The sequence below is a fragment of the Seriola aureovittata genome, chromosome 9, assembly GCF_021018895.1.
Source record: "Seriola aureovittata isolate HTS-2021-v1 ecotype China chromosome 9, ASM2101889v1, whole genome shotgun sequence".
Lineage (NCBI taxonomy): Eukaryota > Metazoa > Chordata > Actinopteri > Carangiformes > Carangidae > Seriola > Seriola aureovittata.
Genome location: NC_079372.1, coordinates 10,158,588 through 10,177,445, shown reverse-complemented (window position 1 = coordinate 10,177,445; position 18,858 = coordinate 10,158,588). Strand labels below are relative to the sequence as shown.

At 43.6% G+C, this 18,858-nt stretch overlaps 1 protein-coding gene across 1 annotated transcript; it reads right to left on the bottom strand.

Annotated features, from left to right (window-relative positions):
• Nucleotides 1-79: 79 nt before the first annotated feature.
• On the bottom strand, nucleotides 80-16,900 carry LOC130175120 (proline-rich transmembrane protein 3). The gene is given in 5 exon segments (XM_056385416.1): nucleotides 80-2,488; nucleotides 2,491-4,407; nucleotides 6,588-6,899; nucleotides 6,997-7,898; nucleotides 15,353-16,900. Coding segments are annotated over 4 exon segments (3,147 nt in total). The 5' UTR covers nucleotides 7,820-7,898; nucleotides 15,353-16,900; the 3' UTR covers nucleotides 80-2,393.
• Nucleotides 16,901-18,858: the final 1,958 nt, after the last annotated feature.

Sequence of the window (18,858 nt, the reverse complement as noted above, 5' to 3'; positions counted from 1 at the left end):
TGATCATATTCTCTCTCACCGTTACAATTATGTGAAAACACATAACTAAATGTAAAAAAAATATGACAATAAGGAGATCTTGAGTTTTCTCAATTTTATTTTGAATCCAGACACAAAATGCAGCAAGAAATACAGGAACCAAAGTTCAATGAGCAAAATAAAGGAATCAAACTAACACTGTACTTATGCACTGTGAATACAGACTGGACGGATTGTATTTTCTATGGCACATACTGCTTTGGGGAGGGAACAACACTACAAGTGCTGGAGGTACCACCCTGGTCATGAAGTAAAAGATGTAACAGCGAGTACCGATACAGTGAAATCTTACATGTTCATTGGAATGACAACAACACAAGGCCATTGTACTGTAAATACAAGTCAAATATCTCACTTCACTGGGAGGTACAGCAAGTCACCCTGAGGTAACCCGGAAAACAAATCATGGACCGGATCTAACCAGGAACAGAGACATGAGTTAATTTTTAAGTTTTATTCCAAAATGATGTTTATCCACTTTGGAAAAATGTCACTTTATCATTACATATTCACAACAGCATCCCAAGATAGCGCTCCAGTAATCAATCTGTGACGGCAAGTCACTTTTCGTTTTTCAGCATTGTGAAGGTCATTTTGGAACAAAGCTTTGGAAATGTAAGACTGAGGAGGGAACCTCTGGGCTATTTTCAGGATCACCAAACAGCTTCAAGTTTGTTTTATTAGTTGCTTCCCAATGCTCTTGTCATCATTTAATGATAGTAAAAAAATAAAGTAGAAATAAAAACCCTGCAGACCATGGCCATTAGTTCTACATCATTATAACAATCCTGAGCACAGCCCAGAAAGTCCTTGACTTTCAAGTATCCACTGTCACAGCTCTGCATGTCCTCAACAGGCCACAATCTGTCAAAATAGCATAATTTCCTGCACAGCTCAGACACATAAGCAATACCACTTTAGATTGTCTTTCACAGTAACAACTACGACTATGTTTCAAATACATCTTTATTCATGAACATCAAAAATAACAATATTTACATTGGTGCTTATACATCATATATTTGAAAGATATTTTCCTCTTGAGTAGTAAAATACTTCAGTTTAGTGCTCAGGCTTACAGTTAAGTGCTCTGTTATTGAGTTAGCTATGAGAGGTCTGAGGTTCATGCCAAGCCAGACTTGTGTGTTGCAGCCCTGCAAAGCTGTGTAGCATTTAATTAGATAAGAGATCAAACTGTTTGAATTGACTCAATGCAACTGATAGGATCATGAATGTTTAATATTCTTAGTTAGATACGGTAAAATCGCTGCCAGAGGCTTCAATTGTATGCAATTATGGCAAAAGCTTTGTCCTACAGCTAAATGTCAAGATGAAATGCATTAACCTCACAGTTGAATACTTGAATCTCAATTTCAGCGAAAGCTAAAAGCCTCAGCAGCAGTTTCACCATGTAAGCATGTGTCTGCATGTCTCTGGCTATTGTTTACTGCCTGCCTCTTTATGTAACCAGCTTCACATTAACCTACAAGGCAGACTGCACAACAACAACAGCGGCAGCATGTTAAGAGCTTAGAAGTAGTAATCCATAGTTGAGTCACTATGATACTGGTAAGACGCTATAGAGAGTTAACCCAAATAATGGGTTCATAGAATCATTGCAAATAGCGCAGAAACAACCAAGGTTATGTATGGCACATCTTTACTTCACGAAGCAAACTGAAATATGGAAGACAGCAAATAAACTCTATGAAAGCAATGAAATTCACGACTGTTGACATGCAGACATCTTTTTTCCACAGAGACAACAGAAATGGGACCTGCAGACGCTTAGAACCACATTTGTTTTTCACCCTTAAAACTTATTGAAACCCTCAGTGGTGCTAAATATGTTTTCAGACATAGAATTCATTACTATTATTCATTATTATTACTATTTTTTACTGAAATTCATCACCACCGAGCCTGCTGAGGAACCTGCTGAAATGTGTGTATGGTCCCAGTGTACTTGAGGTTATGTCAGTGTTATGCAGGTGTGTGTATGTTTGAAAAGAAAAACATGACAAGGAAGAGATGGAGAGAGTTATGAGTGTGCTGTGTTGTTTATCTGTGCTATATCTCCCAGTTTTACTCCCAGAGTAAAAGGTATACCATATCTGTTCCACAAACACAGTTGCTGAACCCTTTAACAAGATAAAAGGCAACTAGGCGATATTCTTTAAGTTCATCACCCAGGTCCCTTTTTTGATATTTTCCCTCTTCTAAAAATCATTAATTTGTAGGCAGTTCAATGATCAGATTTTCCCAATATTTGTTGAAGTCTTGGTTAGGAACAGTATTTGTTTAAACCAGTATGTCTGATGTGCAGTCATTGGTCCTCATGTCCATGGTTTGGTTCAAAGGTCAATAATTTCACTGCTGACACTGGCAGAGTCGTCATGTCGGCTGACCTCCAGGTAACTCCGTGACCCCACTGGCCTCCCGGCCTTCCCCGCACCCTCTCTGAGTCCGGCGTTATGAACGGCCGCGTGTCGTCCACTCCATCCTCCCCCAGCTGCCCTGTTGACGTTCGGGAGGGACGAAGTGACACAGGGCAGGACACTGATGAAGGGACACTTCCCACCCCGTTCCCTGCCCACCTGTGACCCTGATGGGAAGGTGTGGGGGGAGCAGTCACCTGCCTGCTGGGTACACTGCTGAGTACGCTGCCGCCCAGTGGCATGGACGACTCTGTCGGGGCCTCGCTGCTCTCAGAAAGCATCTGAGGGTCACTGTTCCTCCGCAGCCAGGGCCCCTGACTGACCCCTGAACCCGGGGAGGGGGACTGTGAGGGTTGGTTGAAAGGATGGAACAGGCTGCCTCCTCCGAGTAGGTGTTCCCTGTGCAGAGCCTCATCAATGCTGCGGGTCAGGTCTATCGGCGAGGGGGGCCGCAGATCAAACTCATATAGAGACAGGGAAGTGTCCCTTTCATGATCCAGGCTGCCACTCACTGAGCGCTGTGGAGGCCGGCCTAGCGCCTGCAGTCTCAGCAGGGAGCCCGTGGAGCCATCAAATACGCCTCGTTCTGCAGAGTGGCCCCTGTGGTTGCGTCCCCTATTGCTGTCTTTGACACTACGTGGCGGGACAGGGGCCTGCTCATGGTTTTGGTTCCTGATTAGACTTTTACTGATGTCAGCTCCAGGACGTTCCTGACCAGCCCAGTTGTTAGGCACCTCCCCTGGTCCTCCTCCTCCTCCCACCCCATTACTGTCAGACTTTCTACAAGGCTTCCCTCTCAAGCTCTGCACTATCTTGGACCAGCAGGTATGTCTTTGAGTGGACCCTACGGACTGGCCAGGGGACGGCACATCTCCTGCTGCTCTGCAATCTGGTCCACCCTCCTCCGTTCCCCGGCAACCTTGAGGCCTCCAGAACATCCAAGAACCCAGGAGGAGGAGAGAGAACCCCCATGCAAGCTCTAGGAGCCGGGCCCAGAAGTGAACCAGCCACCATCCCCAGTTAAAGTGTGTCCAGTCCCCTAGCAGTCCATAGAGCCATAAGGTGGCATGAACATGCAGTCCACAGCACAGTGCCCCCAAAACTGCACACACTGCCAGCACTCTCCCCAGGATCACACTTATCCTCCTACTTCCTATCCAAGCCTTCCTCCTGGCCTCTTCAGGGACCCCAGGATGGGGAATGGGAGGGCAGCGTATACGTGGAAAGACATAGCAGAGGAAGCCCAGACAGAGAGCCAGGCCCCAGCACAGGGACAGGACCTGCAGAGTGACGGGCACCACAGGGGACAGGGCTGGGGAAAGCATATCAGCTGCCAGCAGCAGGGTACACTGCAACACTGCCAACACAGCCACCAGAGGAGGACGCTCCATAGTTGAAGGTAACACACTTATCCCTGCCACCCTCAAGGCAAGCAGTGCCAGGGCAGCATGTGTCCACACCAGCAGGTGTAGGGGCAAGTTGTAGAGGGCTGTGACTGCAGGGCGAGGGATCAATTTCCGTGTGCCATAGGGGTCAATTAGAAAGAGAGCTGCCCTAAGGCCTCCAGCCAGAAACAACAGAGCATTGGCGAGTGCAAGAGCACCCCGATGAGGACAGTTTGTGCCAGGGGACAGGGTGAGGCCAAGAGCAGCTCCAGCAAACAAGAGGAGGAAGAGACTTGCTGAGCCGTAGACATGCAGCTCCCAGGCGAAAGCCAGCGTCCGGCTCAGGTCACCCCAGTAGAGAAGCGTGCCATTGAGGGAAGGATTGGCGCTGGGGGAAGGGGCCGGATAAGAGGTGGAGTGGGGAGCTTGGTGAGGATGTCCCAGGAGAATGGAGCGGTTCCTCTGCCCAATACCCGTCTGGTAGGTGGGGCTAAACCTTGGTCGGGTGACTGGCACAACACCGGTGGTAAGGAAGGAAGCGCTCCCTAGAAAAGCAGAAACAGAGTTTTGGTTTTCAGATTTTTAAACATATGAAGTCAAAATGTTATTGAATAGAAATATCAATTCCTGTCATTTAAATGAAAAGTAGAGCAATGCTATAAAAGTGCATGAAATACTATTCAGAGCCACTAGAGGGGTGTAGCTCACCGTCAAAGTCATGAGCCAGGCCCATCTGACCCTCAATGTTACCTTAATGAGTTCTGCACAGACACATTGTCCCAGGTCAATATGTAATATAAATATGAGGACAATGTCTAATCAAATAATCCAGTTTATACAGTCTCAATAACATCTACGGACTTTAAAAATCTGCATCAGTATCATTTCTCCTGTCCCTGTGTCAGGTTAATGTGTTGCTGCCCATCACAATTACGACCTAGTATGCAAATAAAAGACCTAAACCAAAGACAGTATCCCTTTGTGCAGGTAGAAATATACACCTTATATATTCATAACTACAGCAGACATTTTGCTGAGTGAAAATCCCTTCAGTAATTGTGTGTCTTAATTACCAGAACATCTACGTTACAATCTACAACACAGTGACGCAATGCATCTACGTATGAACAAGGAGACCTCTCTGTTAAAATTTGCAGTATTGTACAATACAAAGATCCCTAATGGGACAAGACAACACCCTGATGATATGGCATCTCTGTCTGTCTCTGTCGCTCACTTTCTCATGCACGCACATTCTTGTGTTTGTTTAAGGCACTCCACCTTCTCCTCCTGTAATACCCTGGAAACACCCAACAGCACTATAATCATTGGGCCATTTGTCACCAAGTGCTTTGGGAGCTACTCAACTGTGAAGATAACAGCATAAAAAAACACGACATACAAGAACTAAGTGAACACTATAACATTATGTGGACAACAGTATTACTAAATGCAATAATTTAAAATAGTATTTTATAAGAAGATAATAAATATGTTAAATATAAAGACTCAGTGCCGGATGGGGCAGTAAGAAACAGTGGCAGGGTAGGGGTATCTTGAGTTATTTATAAGGAATTGTTTCACACATACACATTTAACTGGATGGATGGTGGAACAAAATGATCAGTGCTAAAACACTCAGACCATCAGCCACTTGGAGGACTGAGGAGGTCCTCACCCTGAAGAAGACAACCATAAACCTGACATGCTGACTAATGACTCACTCCAGCATGTGTTTCACTTCCTGGCTCTCTCTCTCTCACTCCCCACTCTATCACACACACACACTTCACTCTCAGACTCACATAGGCGAGCACCACATACAGATCACAGACACACTTCTTTATTTATATAAAGGTATGTTTTACTTCCTTCCCACAAACTTTTTTTTTTTCTTACAGGAGCAAGATCCAGACACATTCCAGATGTGCTGATCACATTTCACAGCTGGATACACTTAAACTTACCCCTACCCTTGTTTTTTTTTTCACTCCTTACATTGCTTTATATGTCCACATGTTGCAATGAACTAAAAAAAATTAATATCCTGTTCCATCTCATAGGAAATACAATCATATTTATGGCCCAGATAATGTGGACAGATATATACATACTGTACATATGGGTGCTCAAGGATGCAGACTGTTGCTTCTTTCAATAACCTGTCGAGGAGCCTACTCGAAGACTTAGAAAGTGCTCATGAGTCCGAGAGTTTGAAAGTCATTAAGATGTTGTTCTCATGGTATCTAAGAGACTGGCCCATGTGTCCCATGTGTCATGCTTTTCCTTTTTCCATCTACTTTTCCTCAACTCCCCTCCCTTCATCCATTTCTCTGTGCATCTGGTTTTCATTACCTTCTCCACTCCCTGCATTTCTGTGCCCGTACCTTTCTTCTACCACACTTTCACCCAGCCTGTCTGTTCTCTCATCTGTATTCCCAACAGTCTCTTTTTCAGACCTTACTTTTTCCCTCTTGTCTATCTCTCTGCTTGGCTGCGAATCTACCCACCCCCTCATACCCCCACCCCCCCACCCCCACCTCCAGCTCATACTTTCTTGCCTTGCTGTGTCTACCCCACACAACTACCACCCCACTTTCCATGGAAAACTGTCTCTACTTTTTCCCTCCTTTGAAGCTTTTTCCAGATTCTTCCAGTAAAGAAGTCCCAGCTGCATAAATCATTCCATTTTGAATTATCAAAACACAACACCCTTGTCTCTGACCTGGCTTTGATGACTGTAAAGTTGTGCTGGCTGTATTCCTTCCTAGTTGTGCTGTTTTGTTGGGTTGATTTGATGCTTTTGAGGATGTTCTCACAGCCTCCTGTGTAGTAGTAAGCACACTAGCAGTAGATGTGGTTGTCACTTGCGGCGTTGTGGAGTTTGAATGTGAACTCTTCTGGCTTTGGCCAGTAACTGGAAGTCCTGAGGCCTCTGGCTGTTTATCAGTAGAGCCAGTGGTGGTAGTTGTCACAGCAGCAGAGTCCTGCTCTGGAGGAACTCTGTCCGTGGGAGGACTGTTTTCTGTCAGTTCACCTAAAATATGGTGGAAAAGACACAGTTTGTCAAGATTTTGTCCTAAACAACACCTTACTGTCATGAAGCACTCATTCTAATATATCTGATTTCTCACCTGCTGATACTACAGTCCGAGGTGTTGCTTGTGTTACCACAGGGGACGGTGTGGCTCTTGTCTCAGTCAGTGGTGATGTGGAGACTTTACTGGCTGTTGTAAGCAGAAACAGGTGAGGCTTCACGCTCCGACTGTCCGGTGGTGGTGTCTTTACGTCAGAAACTGCGGTCTGTGCCTGTGGCCGATACTGTGCCATTTCATCGTCAAACGTTGGCAGAGGAACAGGTAACTCCTCCTTCACAAACACCACTGTTGGAGTACTACCCGATCCTAACCCCTGTGAATCACCATCCTCTGACTCTTTGACTGATCCCTCCTCTGTTTTACCTGCTATCACTGGCTTGGAAGCTGCAGGCTCAGCGACAGCAGTGGAGGACAAAGTGGGCAGAGGTGGAGTCAGTCCTTTTGTAGTAGCATCTCCCTTTGCAAAAGCCCTGCTGAATACTAAACTAGCTGTGTCAGTCCTGGGCCTGGAGGCAGTTGGTTGGGTTAAAATTGGTCCGCTGCTGAGGTTCTGCGTAGAGAGGGCAGATATAAAAGAAGGAGTGGACTGTGCAGTAGGACGTACCATTCTTTGCCCCTGTTGCACTGTATTCGTATTTGTCAGCCTATCCCGGATTGTAGCTCTGATAGGCACATCACTTCGCCCTCTGGGGGGTAAAGAGGGCCAGAATCGAGCTGTTTGCTTGGTTGGTGGAGGTGAAGAATTAATAGGCAGGTCCAGAGGAGAGAAGGAGGAGGAGGAGCCGATGATGATCTGGGCATCTGAAGAATGGAGGAAAGAGAGGAAGAAGCCCAGGAAAAGGAGGGGCATGCGAGCCATGGTCTGCCTCTGAGTGGTGAGCAGTGACTGGTCCCTCTGTCTGTCTCTGTGTCTGTCACACCATCCTTCCACTGTGCTTCTGGTGGCAGAGAAAAACAGGCGTTGTGTAAATACCATGCAATAAAACAAGCGACACAAGCACAAACATATAAAGGACATATAAACATTACATCATCATCACAGGCAGAAACACAGTTAAGCACATTGATGTTGATTCAGCTCAGTTGAAACTTGAATCCACGGCAGAATTCTTGTCTATGTAGTAGCAATGGTCTATAGCTTGCTAAAGTTAATACATGAAATTGTGTAACTCTCTAAGAATTTGTGATTGTGTCTAATTTGAGGAGTACATACTGCAGCCTGCTGATTCCGAGAGCAGGTCAATGAAACTCTCACAGGGTGTCAGCAGCATGACACCAGCACACACACAGGTAAGGTATACTGTTTCAGAATACACGGCACATTTGCCGTCACACACAGACAAACACAAAGGCAAGAGTTCAAATTGTAAGAAGTTGCACTTTCAAAATTAATGAGACAAAAACCAAAAGAAGTCACAGATGGTTTCATTCAGTGGCAGATGGACACATTAAGTTTTTGCCACACTACCCTTGCCATAAAATGTTCTTTGGATGAATATCAGTTCCTTTCTCCTCCAAAGTCTACTCTACTCCCTTTTATGCTAGTTGTGTTTGAGTCATGGATGCCAGGAACTGACAGCTGTAACACCGAGTGTGGTGAAGCTTAGAGAGCCCAGTGACACGTAGAAACCCTCAGGCTCCTGAGGATTACACAATCCTACGAGTCATCTAGCTAAACAGCTGTGAGTTGCATCCCCTCAACATGCACTTCTTATCAAAAACACCCCTTTTCTTTCACTATTTCAGCCTCTGACTTACGTAAACCTCCCTTGTTCACACTAGTCTCCACCTATGACTCACAGTAGGAGATAACCTCAGGGAGAAGAATCAGGATCATACTGAAACTTCAGACTGAAACTTCAGGAGGGAAAACACAGAAAAAAGACATCAGTGACTATGGGAGAATTCATTCTGCTGCTTATGACTCACCCAGGGCTCATTCACAGCCGTGACGTCTAGTTCTCCAGAGAAATTACTGCAGCTGCACACTACGGTTGGTATATGCATTTTGTGTGCCATGAACACATGCAAAATGTGAGAAATCTGTAAGAGTATATGGAAAAATGTATGTGTGTGTGCACAAGGAGTCAGTCACCAAGCAGGAAGTCACACAGCACACTGTAGGTATGTAAGGAAATTTTTAACTAGTGAACAGCAAATACAGTCTGCAAGCTTTTGAGCTTGTCGTGTATTTACCTGTGTTTTAATTCCCTGATTACTAAGTGTTAGTGGAGCAGCTGTGGAGAAGAGCTGTCCATGAATACAGTAATAGAAGTGGTGGTATATCTCAATCTCCACCCACTCACAGTAGCCTCAGTGTTTGTTTTCTTTCCTGTCTCAGCCACCTCTTCTGCTCTCGGTCTAGTCGGCTGTTAGCCAATCCAATCTCTGATTAATCCCTGTTTTACCCCCCTTTCTTTCTTTCCCTCATGTCCCACATTTAACTGGAGTTATTTCAGCACAGTCATACAGCATGGTCCTGGATGAGGGTTGAAAGAAAGCCCTGAGGAAAGAGAGATAAGAGGAAACAGAGGAGGTGGATGTAAGAATGTGGCGATAAGAGAGAGGCTCACAGAGAGGATGGGAAGGAGGGGAAGGACAGAGATGGAAGGGTGAAGAAGGTGGAGGAGGTACAGTGATGGTAATGAAGCTGACAGGGAGGGGATCTGTGACAAAAGTAGGACTGAGAGAAGTGGTGAGGGCTGTAAATTTAGAGAATGTAGAGAGGAAGGTGGTGGCTAGTTGACAGAAACTGACAGGAGAAGAAGAATATTTGAGAAAAAGAAGAAGAGTCACGAGGGAACTATGTCTCAGGATTAGCAGGTTTGTTATGGTCCAAGCGGCGATATGGCAGTCTGTCCAGGAAGGCATGCGGAGAAACTGAGCCCGCCTCACCTTTGCTCTAAAGTTAACAGGCAGGTGTGTGGCCTTTGGCAGCTGGAGATAAACAAGCTGACTATTGAGAAATGGCTTTTAGTAAACATACCACTATCTTAACGGAAAGTAATCCGGCGTGCGTCAGCCTATGTGTATGTGTATGTGTATGAAGGTAGGCAGCAGTGATTAATGAGTCTCAAAAGGCATTCGGCCAAATAAGCTCTGGTGAGAGGAGAGAAACAGTCTGCTGCTGTATTTGAAACGCTGTCAGTATTAATCTCATCTCCACACATGGGCCATGAGCACAAACACATAGCCCCACACACACACACACACACACACACACACACACAGCAGTGGTCCCTCAAAATGTTTTCCTTGACTGGATTTAGACAATTTTACTACAAGTTTCCACGGAAGTATTACAAATGGAGTAAATTGACGCAGATTGGCAGCTCCTCTAAGCAGTCCAAGTTAAAGACTGGGAACAAGCTTGTTGGATTTCATTTCTAACCAAACACTTCAAAGATCGGATCAGTGTAATCAGCTAGTTTGGTGTTTGGCTTCTATATAGATCTGCATTCTCTCAGCCAATAATAACTCCTCCTTGTATACTACGTCCCTTTCAACAGTGAGTAAAATACAGACGTACACACTCACAAATAAGACAGCACGTCCCTTTATGACTGTCCAGGGGGAGAAAGCAGATGGATGTATTTTTATCACATTCAGCCCCTCAGGGCCGAGGGACACATCACTCTGTATTTCATTTGCACTGGGGTGTGCATGTTGTGTAGATGTCGTCACTCTCCCTCGCACAATACGTTCTTTATCCAGAGCAGGAAATGCCCATGGATAATATCCAATAGTACAGCAGCAAGCGACAATCTGAAGATTACTATAAACTCCTTGCTCACAGTATAGGCCTGCTGGTTATACAATCACATTACTCAGTACAACAGCAGCTGTTACTAATCGGTGCACTCGTGATGTCATGTCTGCACTAATGCATTAATATGACTAGCTAATGTCACTTTACATAAGGAGCCTGGCAGAAAGGCTCGGGTGTACAGTCAAAGTTTTGGAGAATTTCTGTCATTCTTGCAAATGTTCCCTCTCTCTGCCAGATACAATCTGGCAGTGCAAGATTTCCATTAATTTGAGTGAATATTTCCAGGGACAGACATAAGTCGATTTGGGGACAGAAGGATCTGTGTATTTTCAACAAAGACTGGTCTAGTCTACACTTGTCTCCATTAGCGTTGAGTACTGAGCCTCAATACTGTTTGGTAATGACCAAAAGCTAAGAGTATTGAAAACTGTCAGTTACTGAAAGACAGTATTGACTGTCTGGACAGATATGTAATATTGTTTACTGATTCTTTTAACAGATAGTTCATGATTTAAACTACAATTTTGCGAATTGTGAACTGTACCTTATTTAGGCCAAGGTCTTAAGCAATTTCTTTTGTTAAATGAAACAAAGGATTTTGTACAAAAACATGTTCACATTCCTCAAAAAAAGGTATCAACATAAGCACTGTTTTGGTATCACTAACGATACTCAGGTACTATGCCACCTTCATGACACTGAGGCACAGGCTGATGGAAATGTCATTCATTTAGCAGATATTTGGTCAAAAAACGTACAGGACAGAATAAAGGTATACCTGATGATGGTGCTAGATGAAATAGGAGGAGATTGTAAAAGTTGTCACAGTTCTATGGGCTCAAATTGGGTAAAAAGACTTTGAGATTGTAAAGTGATGTTCACAAATAATTCCAAAGATTTGTAAGTTTATTTACAAGTTTATTTATAAGTGCAGAAACCACATTAAAAGTTCCCTCACTGTGCCTTATGCTGAAGTAGATTTTCAAGATGGACAACGGCGCAGGCTCTTCTGTGACCCAGGTGGTTGACCATGCTGTAGAAAATAATGGTAACCATTTAATGTGCTGAGTATGTATGCAAACCCACCCCCTGGGTCCCGGAAGAGCCTGCGCCATTTAATGACAATCCATCAAATAGTTTTGGAGACATTTCACTCAAAACCGCAAATGCCGACCTCATGGTGGCATTAGAGGAAAAATCAGGGAATCTCCAGAATCATTAGGATGCATCCTCAGGGAACCATGAATGTCTGTGCATAATGTGAAAGCAATCCATCGAAAGGCTGTTGAGATATTTCAGTCTGGACCAAAGCTGCTAGCGTGGCTATAAATTAATAGCTAACCCTATAGTCTTCTTCAGTACATGTGTGAATGTTTAGACACATGCTCACGCTGTGCATGAGATTACAAAGTCATGTCTTTGACTGAGTGCCCAATACCTGAGTTGACTTGGAGTATCCACTGTCAACGTGGCTCACTAATGAGCAGGATTTAACGGTCATGTTCAGAGACATGACCTTCATCTGAGGAGGAGAGCTTGTTAATGGAAGATAAGGACGAACATGAGTGATGGAAAATACTATTAAAAAAAATCAAAAACAATAAACTGACAGTAAGAATCAGATTACAGAGAATCAGAAACGGAGAAAGAGACTGGAATAAACCAGCACAGGGCTGGTGGACCTCTGCAAAGCAACAAAAGAGCAGTTATGTATTACTGCTTGCCCATCAGCTTGCCATACAGATGTATAACTTGTTTGCACTTCACCCTGGAGGGGGAGAGGTGAGACTGTGAAACACTGTATGTTTGTGAATTTGTGTGTACGTGAGACAGAGAGAGAAACAGCGAGGGGGGAGAAATAGGCGAGGGAGTATGTGTGGTTATGTTGGTATGCGAGTGGTGGGGGAGGTCGCTGGTTTGACCGTTAAAAATTCCACACCTTGAAATAACATATGGATAGCAAACAGTTTCTGCGATATTTTATTGCTCATTTTGATTATTGCTACCACATTAAAAATAATTTTAATAAAACAGGGACTATAGTACATACCATACTATACTATTATATTTATTCATCTTAAATTAAGTTGATATATACAGTATTAAGAGATACACAAGCTCTTAAATGGCATTCCAGGAAGTTTCCGCCCAACTTCCAGACCTCTACACCAGACTAAAGCTCACCATTTAGCTCTTAAGACAAACCAAAGTGTGTTAAAGATGGCTCTCTGGTGGCGCTCCACTGCCTGGGGGGCTATCAAAACTCCAATGGAGCGGCCGACCACACAGAAAGGTCATGCTATACAGAGAGAGGAGGCTCCAGAACCAATCACGGATGCTTTTGATCCCCAATTGAAACGGATGTCCAGCTTAAAAGTGCTGAGCCCCACAACAACTTTGACTGATGTTCCGCCTTCATGCGAGCCACAGATCAAAGGCTGAAGGTCAGCCTTAAAGGGTGAGGCATTTTAACTGTCACTCCACCCACACACATCTACACAGACACAGACCTCTGCACAAAAACACATGCTACGAAAATTGACACATGAAAGGTGACCATGGAAAGAAAGTTTACCAGAGAATTGGCATTGTCAACAAAGGTTTAGTGAATAATTATTATGAGCTGAGGGTAATCAGATCTTCAAATTAGCATTCACACATTCCCAGTAACACACCCTGAGAGATAGCAAGTGTGGTGACTGATTTAGACAGCTGCTAAACCATGTCAAGCCACAAAACACTTTCAGGAAAACTGATTACAGGCATCACAAGTCATAAACTGTGTGCCTGCTACAAGGACTTAACCACAGCTCCACTTCAACCCAAGACTCTCACTTTATTGCAGCTGGATGCAATAACATGACTGCTGTGTTAAGTGGTGTGTTGCGTGGCAATCATTGAATTTGCAAACAAATTGTATGTTTATAAAAAATAAAGTATTATCCAGTGCATGGATGTCCTTGTTGCATAATTATAATTGTATTGTAATAATTGAATTTGCTTGACTGCTTGGTATACCCACAGCCAAAATGATCCAGAGCCAAAAAAGACCTTAGAAACAGATGTGTTTAGTGGTTAGTGGGTTAGTGCCTCATTGATATACTGATGTCTTGAGTTATGCTTTATTTTCCACTGTTCTGACAGTTCGGGATTGTCTGTTCTGGGAAGTGTGACATGTCATCTTTCAACTGGAAGGTATTGTTTAACTATCCTGCCTGTTTAAAAGCATGTGGCTCATAATAAGAGTGAATGATGACTTTATTTTGCAAGATAAGCCATTAAAGTAAACCATTTAAAGGCTACTCAGTGCTGAGGCATTCAGTCATGGATCATCTTCTGTCCGTTTATTCTTTCAAACCCCCACTTCTCCAAAAAATACAATCAAAGCAGAGAGTAAATCTTTGTTGAGCTGCTTTAGAAGTGGATAGAGCCTTTTTCTCTTGTCTGTGGATCAGGGTGTGTTGTTTTTCTTTTGAATTCAAGACGTCTGGCAGGGCCCTGCCTCTGCATTACATCCAGTAGCACTTTGGAGCAGCTTCCTGCCCTGCGCGCTCTCAGTGAGAGGCGCATTGGCGCGGTTTCCCCCTATTTTGCCTTCTTCCTCCGCTGGATGAGTTCAAATCCTGATGAGGAACAAGTGGAGCCGGGTCCACTGAAGTGCCACAGCCTTTCTCTTACATGTTGAGGTTGGGCAACCCTCGTAAATATACTGTAAACACAGACACAACACTTTGCGCGCACCTGTAAGCAGTGGCCAAATGGAGAAATAGTACTCCACTTGTTGCTGTTTCACAAAAGTGCACACATTTATTTCCACCTCCTGGACAGGCGAGCCTTATTATATTTCCTGAGATATTTGGGCAGTTTCCCATTCAAATTAATGGAAGAAGCTTAGTGCTTCGAGTCAAATGGCTACTGAAGCCGTAAACTGGCATTTTACGATAATTTTAATCTATTCCTAGTGATGGGGTCTTTATTGAACTGAAACAAAGAATCAACATAATGCGTAAATTGCGACTACATGAATGAACAACTGAGCCAATTTTCCATAGGTGAGTGCTCCTCTGTTACATCCCCTGTGAGGTATCCGTAAGCAGCTAGCTGTAACTAAATGTAACGAAGAAGCCAGCTGCAGTCAGTAAGCTAGAAGTTAGTAACGTTAGCAAACATTAGCTAAAAAGTGTCGGTGTAAACCTCACTACCGTAATGGACTGAGGGTAGTTTTGGGGGTCAAATTGTTCCTCAATTTAACACTCTTTTTTTTTTTTCCTTTTACATCTTTTACATTACAGGCTGGCATTATTCAGCGCTAGTCACGAAAGGCAGTAACGACGTTACTGCGCTCGTTACCATCCTGACGACACAACCCAACTGACAAAATTCGCCCAAACTGCCGCTTTCTCCTCGCGACTAGGACATTTAGCTCTTATTCCCGATAACAACGTACACACAGTGCGGAAACCAAGTACAGGTAAGATGACAAAAAGAAACCTGAACCAGCGAGTAGTACCGCGGCACAGGTAGAAACAACGTCACGCATGGGTTACTACTGCGCAAAGTATCGCCGCATAGCAGCCAGTCCACAACTGTTATCTGAAGTCCATCCGTTACCGACCAACGTACCTGCAGCAGGTCTGTGCGGCTCATCTCCGATGGCGTTCTCTGCGGCAGGGTACGATGGCTAGGACATACCGAGCCCTCCAGGAGGAATAGCGTCGGCCAAGTTCACCGATTTTTTTTGGCCGCAGTAGTCAACTACTGCGATGGAGGTGAAAACAGTCCTCTATCCTATCACACATACAGAGAGTGGTTGCGTTCAAGAGCCCTGTACAGCTGCCAGCTCTCTCCAGTCATGAGCCGGTTAAGGAGACGTACGCCCCCTCCGACCGCTCCATCTCTCTTCACATCGCTCCCTCCCTCTCATTTTTTTCTCACAAGCGGATAAACACGATTGCCGTCCTACCAACCTACCGCCTGGCACGTCTGTTACGCAACAGCAGTCCGTCACGCAGTTTTCAGCTTCGGTGTATCAGTGCAGTGGATATCACTTCATCTACCTTTCACACACACAGCAGCCTGCTTAGACAGTGCCCAGTGGAAATATGACGACACTGGCATTGACATCATCACACAGCACGCACTGCCTCTATCCATGTTCTGGGGTTTTCAGCTGAAAAATAAGCTGTCACGCTCTGAAATGGGTTGTTAAATTGGCGGGGCGGTGTGAAAAGGACTGTGATGTGGAGACCGGTGAGGAGGCACCTGACATTTCTGGCAGAGTGGTGCAGCAGCAGAAGCAGCAGTGACAGGACAATATGCTGGGTACAGAGCTGTGCATGAAACTCTAGCCTCCCTCTCTCCCCCTGCCCTCCAACTAGGGTTTGTAGAGGGGAGCAAGCCAGCCTCAGCCAACACTATACTGTTTCCTCATGCTGCACCTTGGCTCTGTGCCTCCACCTCATCCCCCGCCTGATTGTCTCTTTGTCTTGCACTAACACAACACTCCAGTTTGGACATGCTGTTTAGACTGTATCTCTGCCCTGATTGAGCCCAAAAGCAGACATAAGTTGACAGAGAACATTAAATACACAACATACTCTCAGCTTGGTTACCAGTCGATAACCATCTCATCCTGTATCATTTTTATCTCGCCATGTTTTTGTCACTTTCATTAGATTGTCTGCATTGTACAGCTGAGTCCTAAAATAACCTGTGCAGCTCAGAGGATTGTCCTAATGCCATTACATTACTACTGAGCAAGCAGGAGAGACGCTGAAAGGTTTGGACAGGAGGAGCGGGGACACTTCAAAATGCTAATCCCATTATTGCACGTGGATTATGACTAATATTCTGTAGGTAGGGGATAAGTGATCAAAGCCTACATATTTATAGACAATGGATGTTTATGGAAGTTTTTGCAAGAGATCTTATGCAATTTAGAATATTAGCACCCTAGGTATTTTGTGTATGTATGTACATCTACTTCCCATCCTCTACTCACCTCCTGAGTGCAGTGTTTTTAGTACGCATTGATTGTTATCCAGTTATATTTTTCCTGTGGCAAGATTATTTTGATCTGCTCTACTAGTATACTACTTTATCTGACATTTCGAATGAAATGTAAAAACTCCCAGATAAGTCTTTCCTCTTACACGGCTGGCCTGGCCTCTAAACACAAATAAAGGAGAACTCAGGCAGGTCCAAACTCATAAGTGAGATATTTGAACTTTGGTGGCCTCATGTTTTTTCACCGATTACATTTAGACTTTTCTCTTAAAAATGAATGACCTGACATCAAGTGACTTTGTCTTCCTGTCACATTTTCTGTTCCAAACTAGTAAACCCCCAGTTTCGACAGACAGTCGACTGTCCCATTACTCCCCTCTGTCCTAGGCTAGTTTGACCTAATGAGAAAAAATATGGGCACACATTTTCTCATTTTCAATTAAATAATCCTAGCTTTCTTTATAACAAAAAATAAAATAACCCAAACTACTGTGTGTTTTCATGTCCCACAAGTTGTGGAAGAAGTACTCAGATCGCTTGAGTAAAAATACTAATACTAAAAGTAATACCACACTATGAATATATTCCAGTACAAGTAAAAGTCCTTTTGAAAATTCTACTTATGTAAAATAGTACAGTACAGAAACATTACCAGCTTCATGTGCTTTAAGTATCTTAAAGTAAAAATTGTGGTTGTGCGGTAAAACATCCCTGTGTAAAGTACAAGTACCTCAAATCTGGCACTTAAGTAGGCTACAGTACTAGTAAATGTACTTAGTTACTTTCCACCACTGTGTCCCCCTTAAAGTAAAGTCGGTCAACCCTGTAACTTACACGTATATTGCCTTTGACTGACAGCTCTTGAATCATATGGGGAATTTTTAGTGGGCTTTAAATAAAGTGAGAGGGCAGCCTTATTTAAAGCTTCCTATATGAACAAATTCTTAAAAAGGAAGGAGTTAGTTGCACTGACACTGACATACACCAAAACCACACATGGAACTTATGCTATCCCAAACCCATATATACTGTGGATAGTGTTTCTATACCATCTTTGTCCAGGAATGTGGTGAATACATTCCACTTAGTCATTTGAATTGATCCTGGTAGGGGCTCTGAAATTTAACACCAGAGCAGACGGAACTGTTTCTTCCACCAATCTATAAGGTATTGAACCTTAATCACAGCCAGCCAAGCAGAGATTCTATCAGATGGTAGAAAGTATTAATTTTCTCCAAAAAATAAGCCTCTTTCATTAAGAACAGGCAAGACCTTCATATGCTAACGTCCATCTGCACACATACAAGTCAGAAAAGATCTAAAATACCTCTGCCGTCACTGTGCTCTCAGTCTGTCTCTCCCTGGTTTTCCCTTCAACCTATGGTTGTCTAGACACCAAAGAATAATCTCCCCAACTGCGGGCCCCAAAGACAGACTTCCATGTGGGGACTGCCTCCCCCGTCTCTCAGGCTCCCCCACGGCTGTCTCCAGCAGCATTGGGTTTCACCACATCTAAGGTGAATCAACACAACTCTCTTTAAATTTTATCCATCTTAGGTATTGTATCAGATACTGTTATATAATACATCTGTTACTATTCAGGAATAATAACATCCATCATTTTAAGTAGCAGACAGAATGTGGATGTGCATGGAGACAATTTTTGGGCTCACAGCAGAGAGAAATCATCACAATACTTTTCACAAAAGACTTTTTTCAAAATTTAGACCTGACATATATAGATATACTTTTGATATAAAGGGCAACATGATTATACTGTGAAAAAATATAAACTGTCAATGTCAGAAATTTATATATGTGGATATTATGATTATTATTACATACATGAATGCATATTACATTCTTGTATATAAATTCCTATATAGATTCACTGTATAGATATTTCCAGTGATGATCTATACAATTCCAGTGAAGCACCTTATATCAAAGCATAACATTATACAGTTCACTATCTACTAGACCTGTACTAACTAAATACAGAACATTACCAGGTATTATTGTAATCTATATTTATGATCTCTGGTTGTATTAGGCCTTTATGGGCAATGTTGCAAATCAATGAACATGTTTGCTTTGTGACTATATACACTACAGCTGTCAAT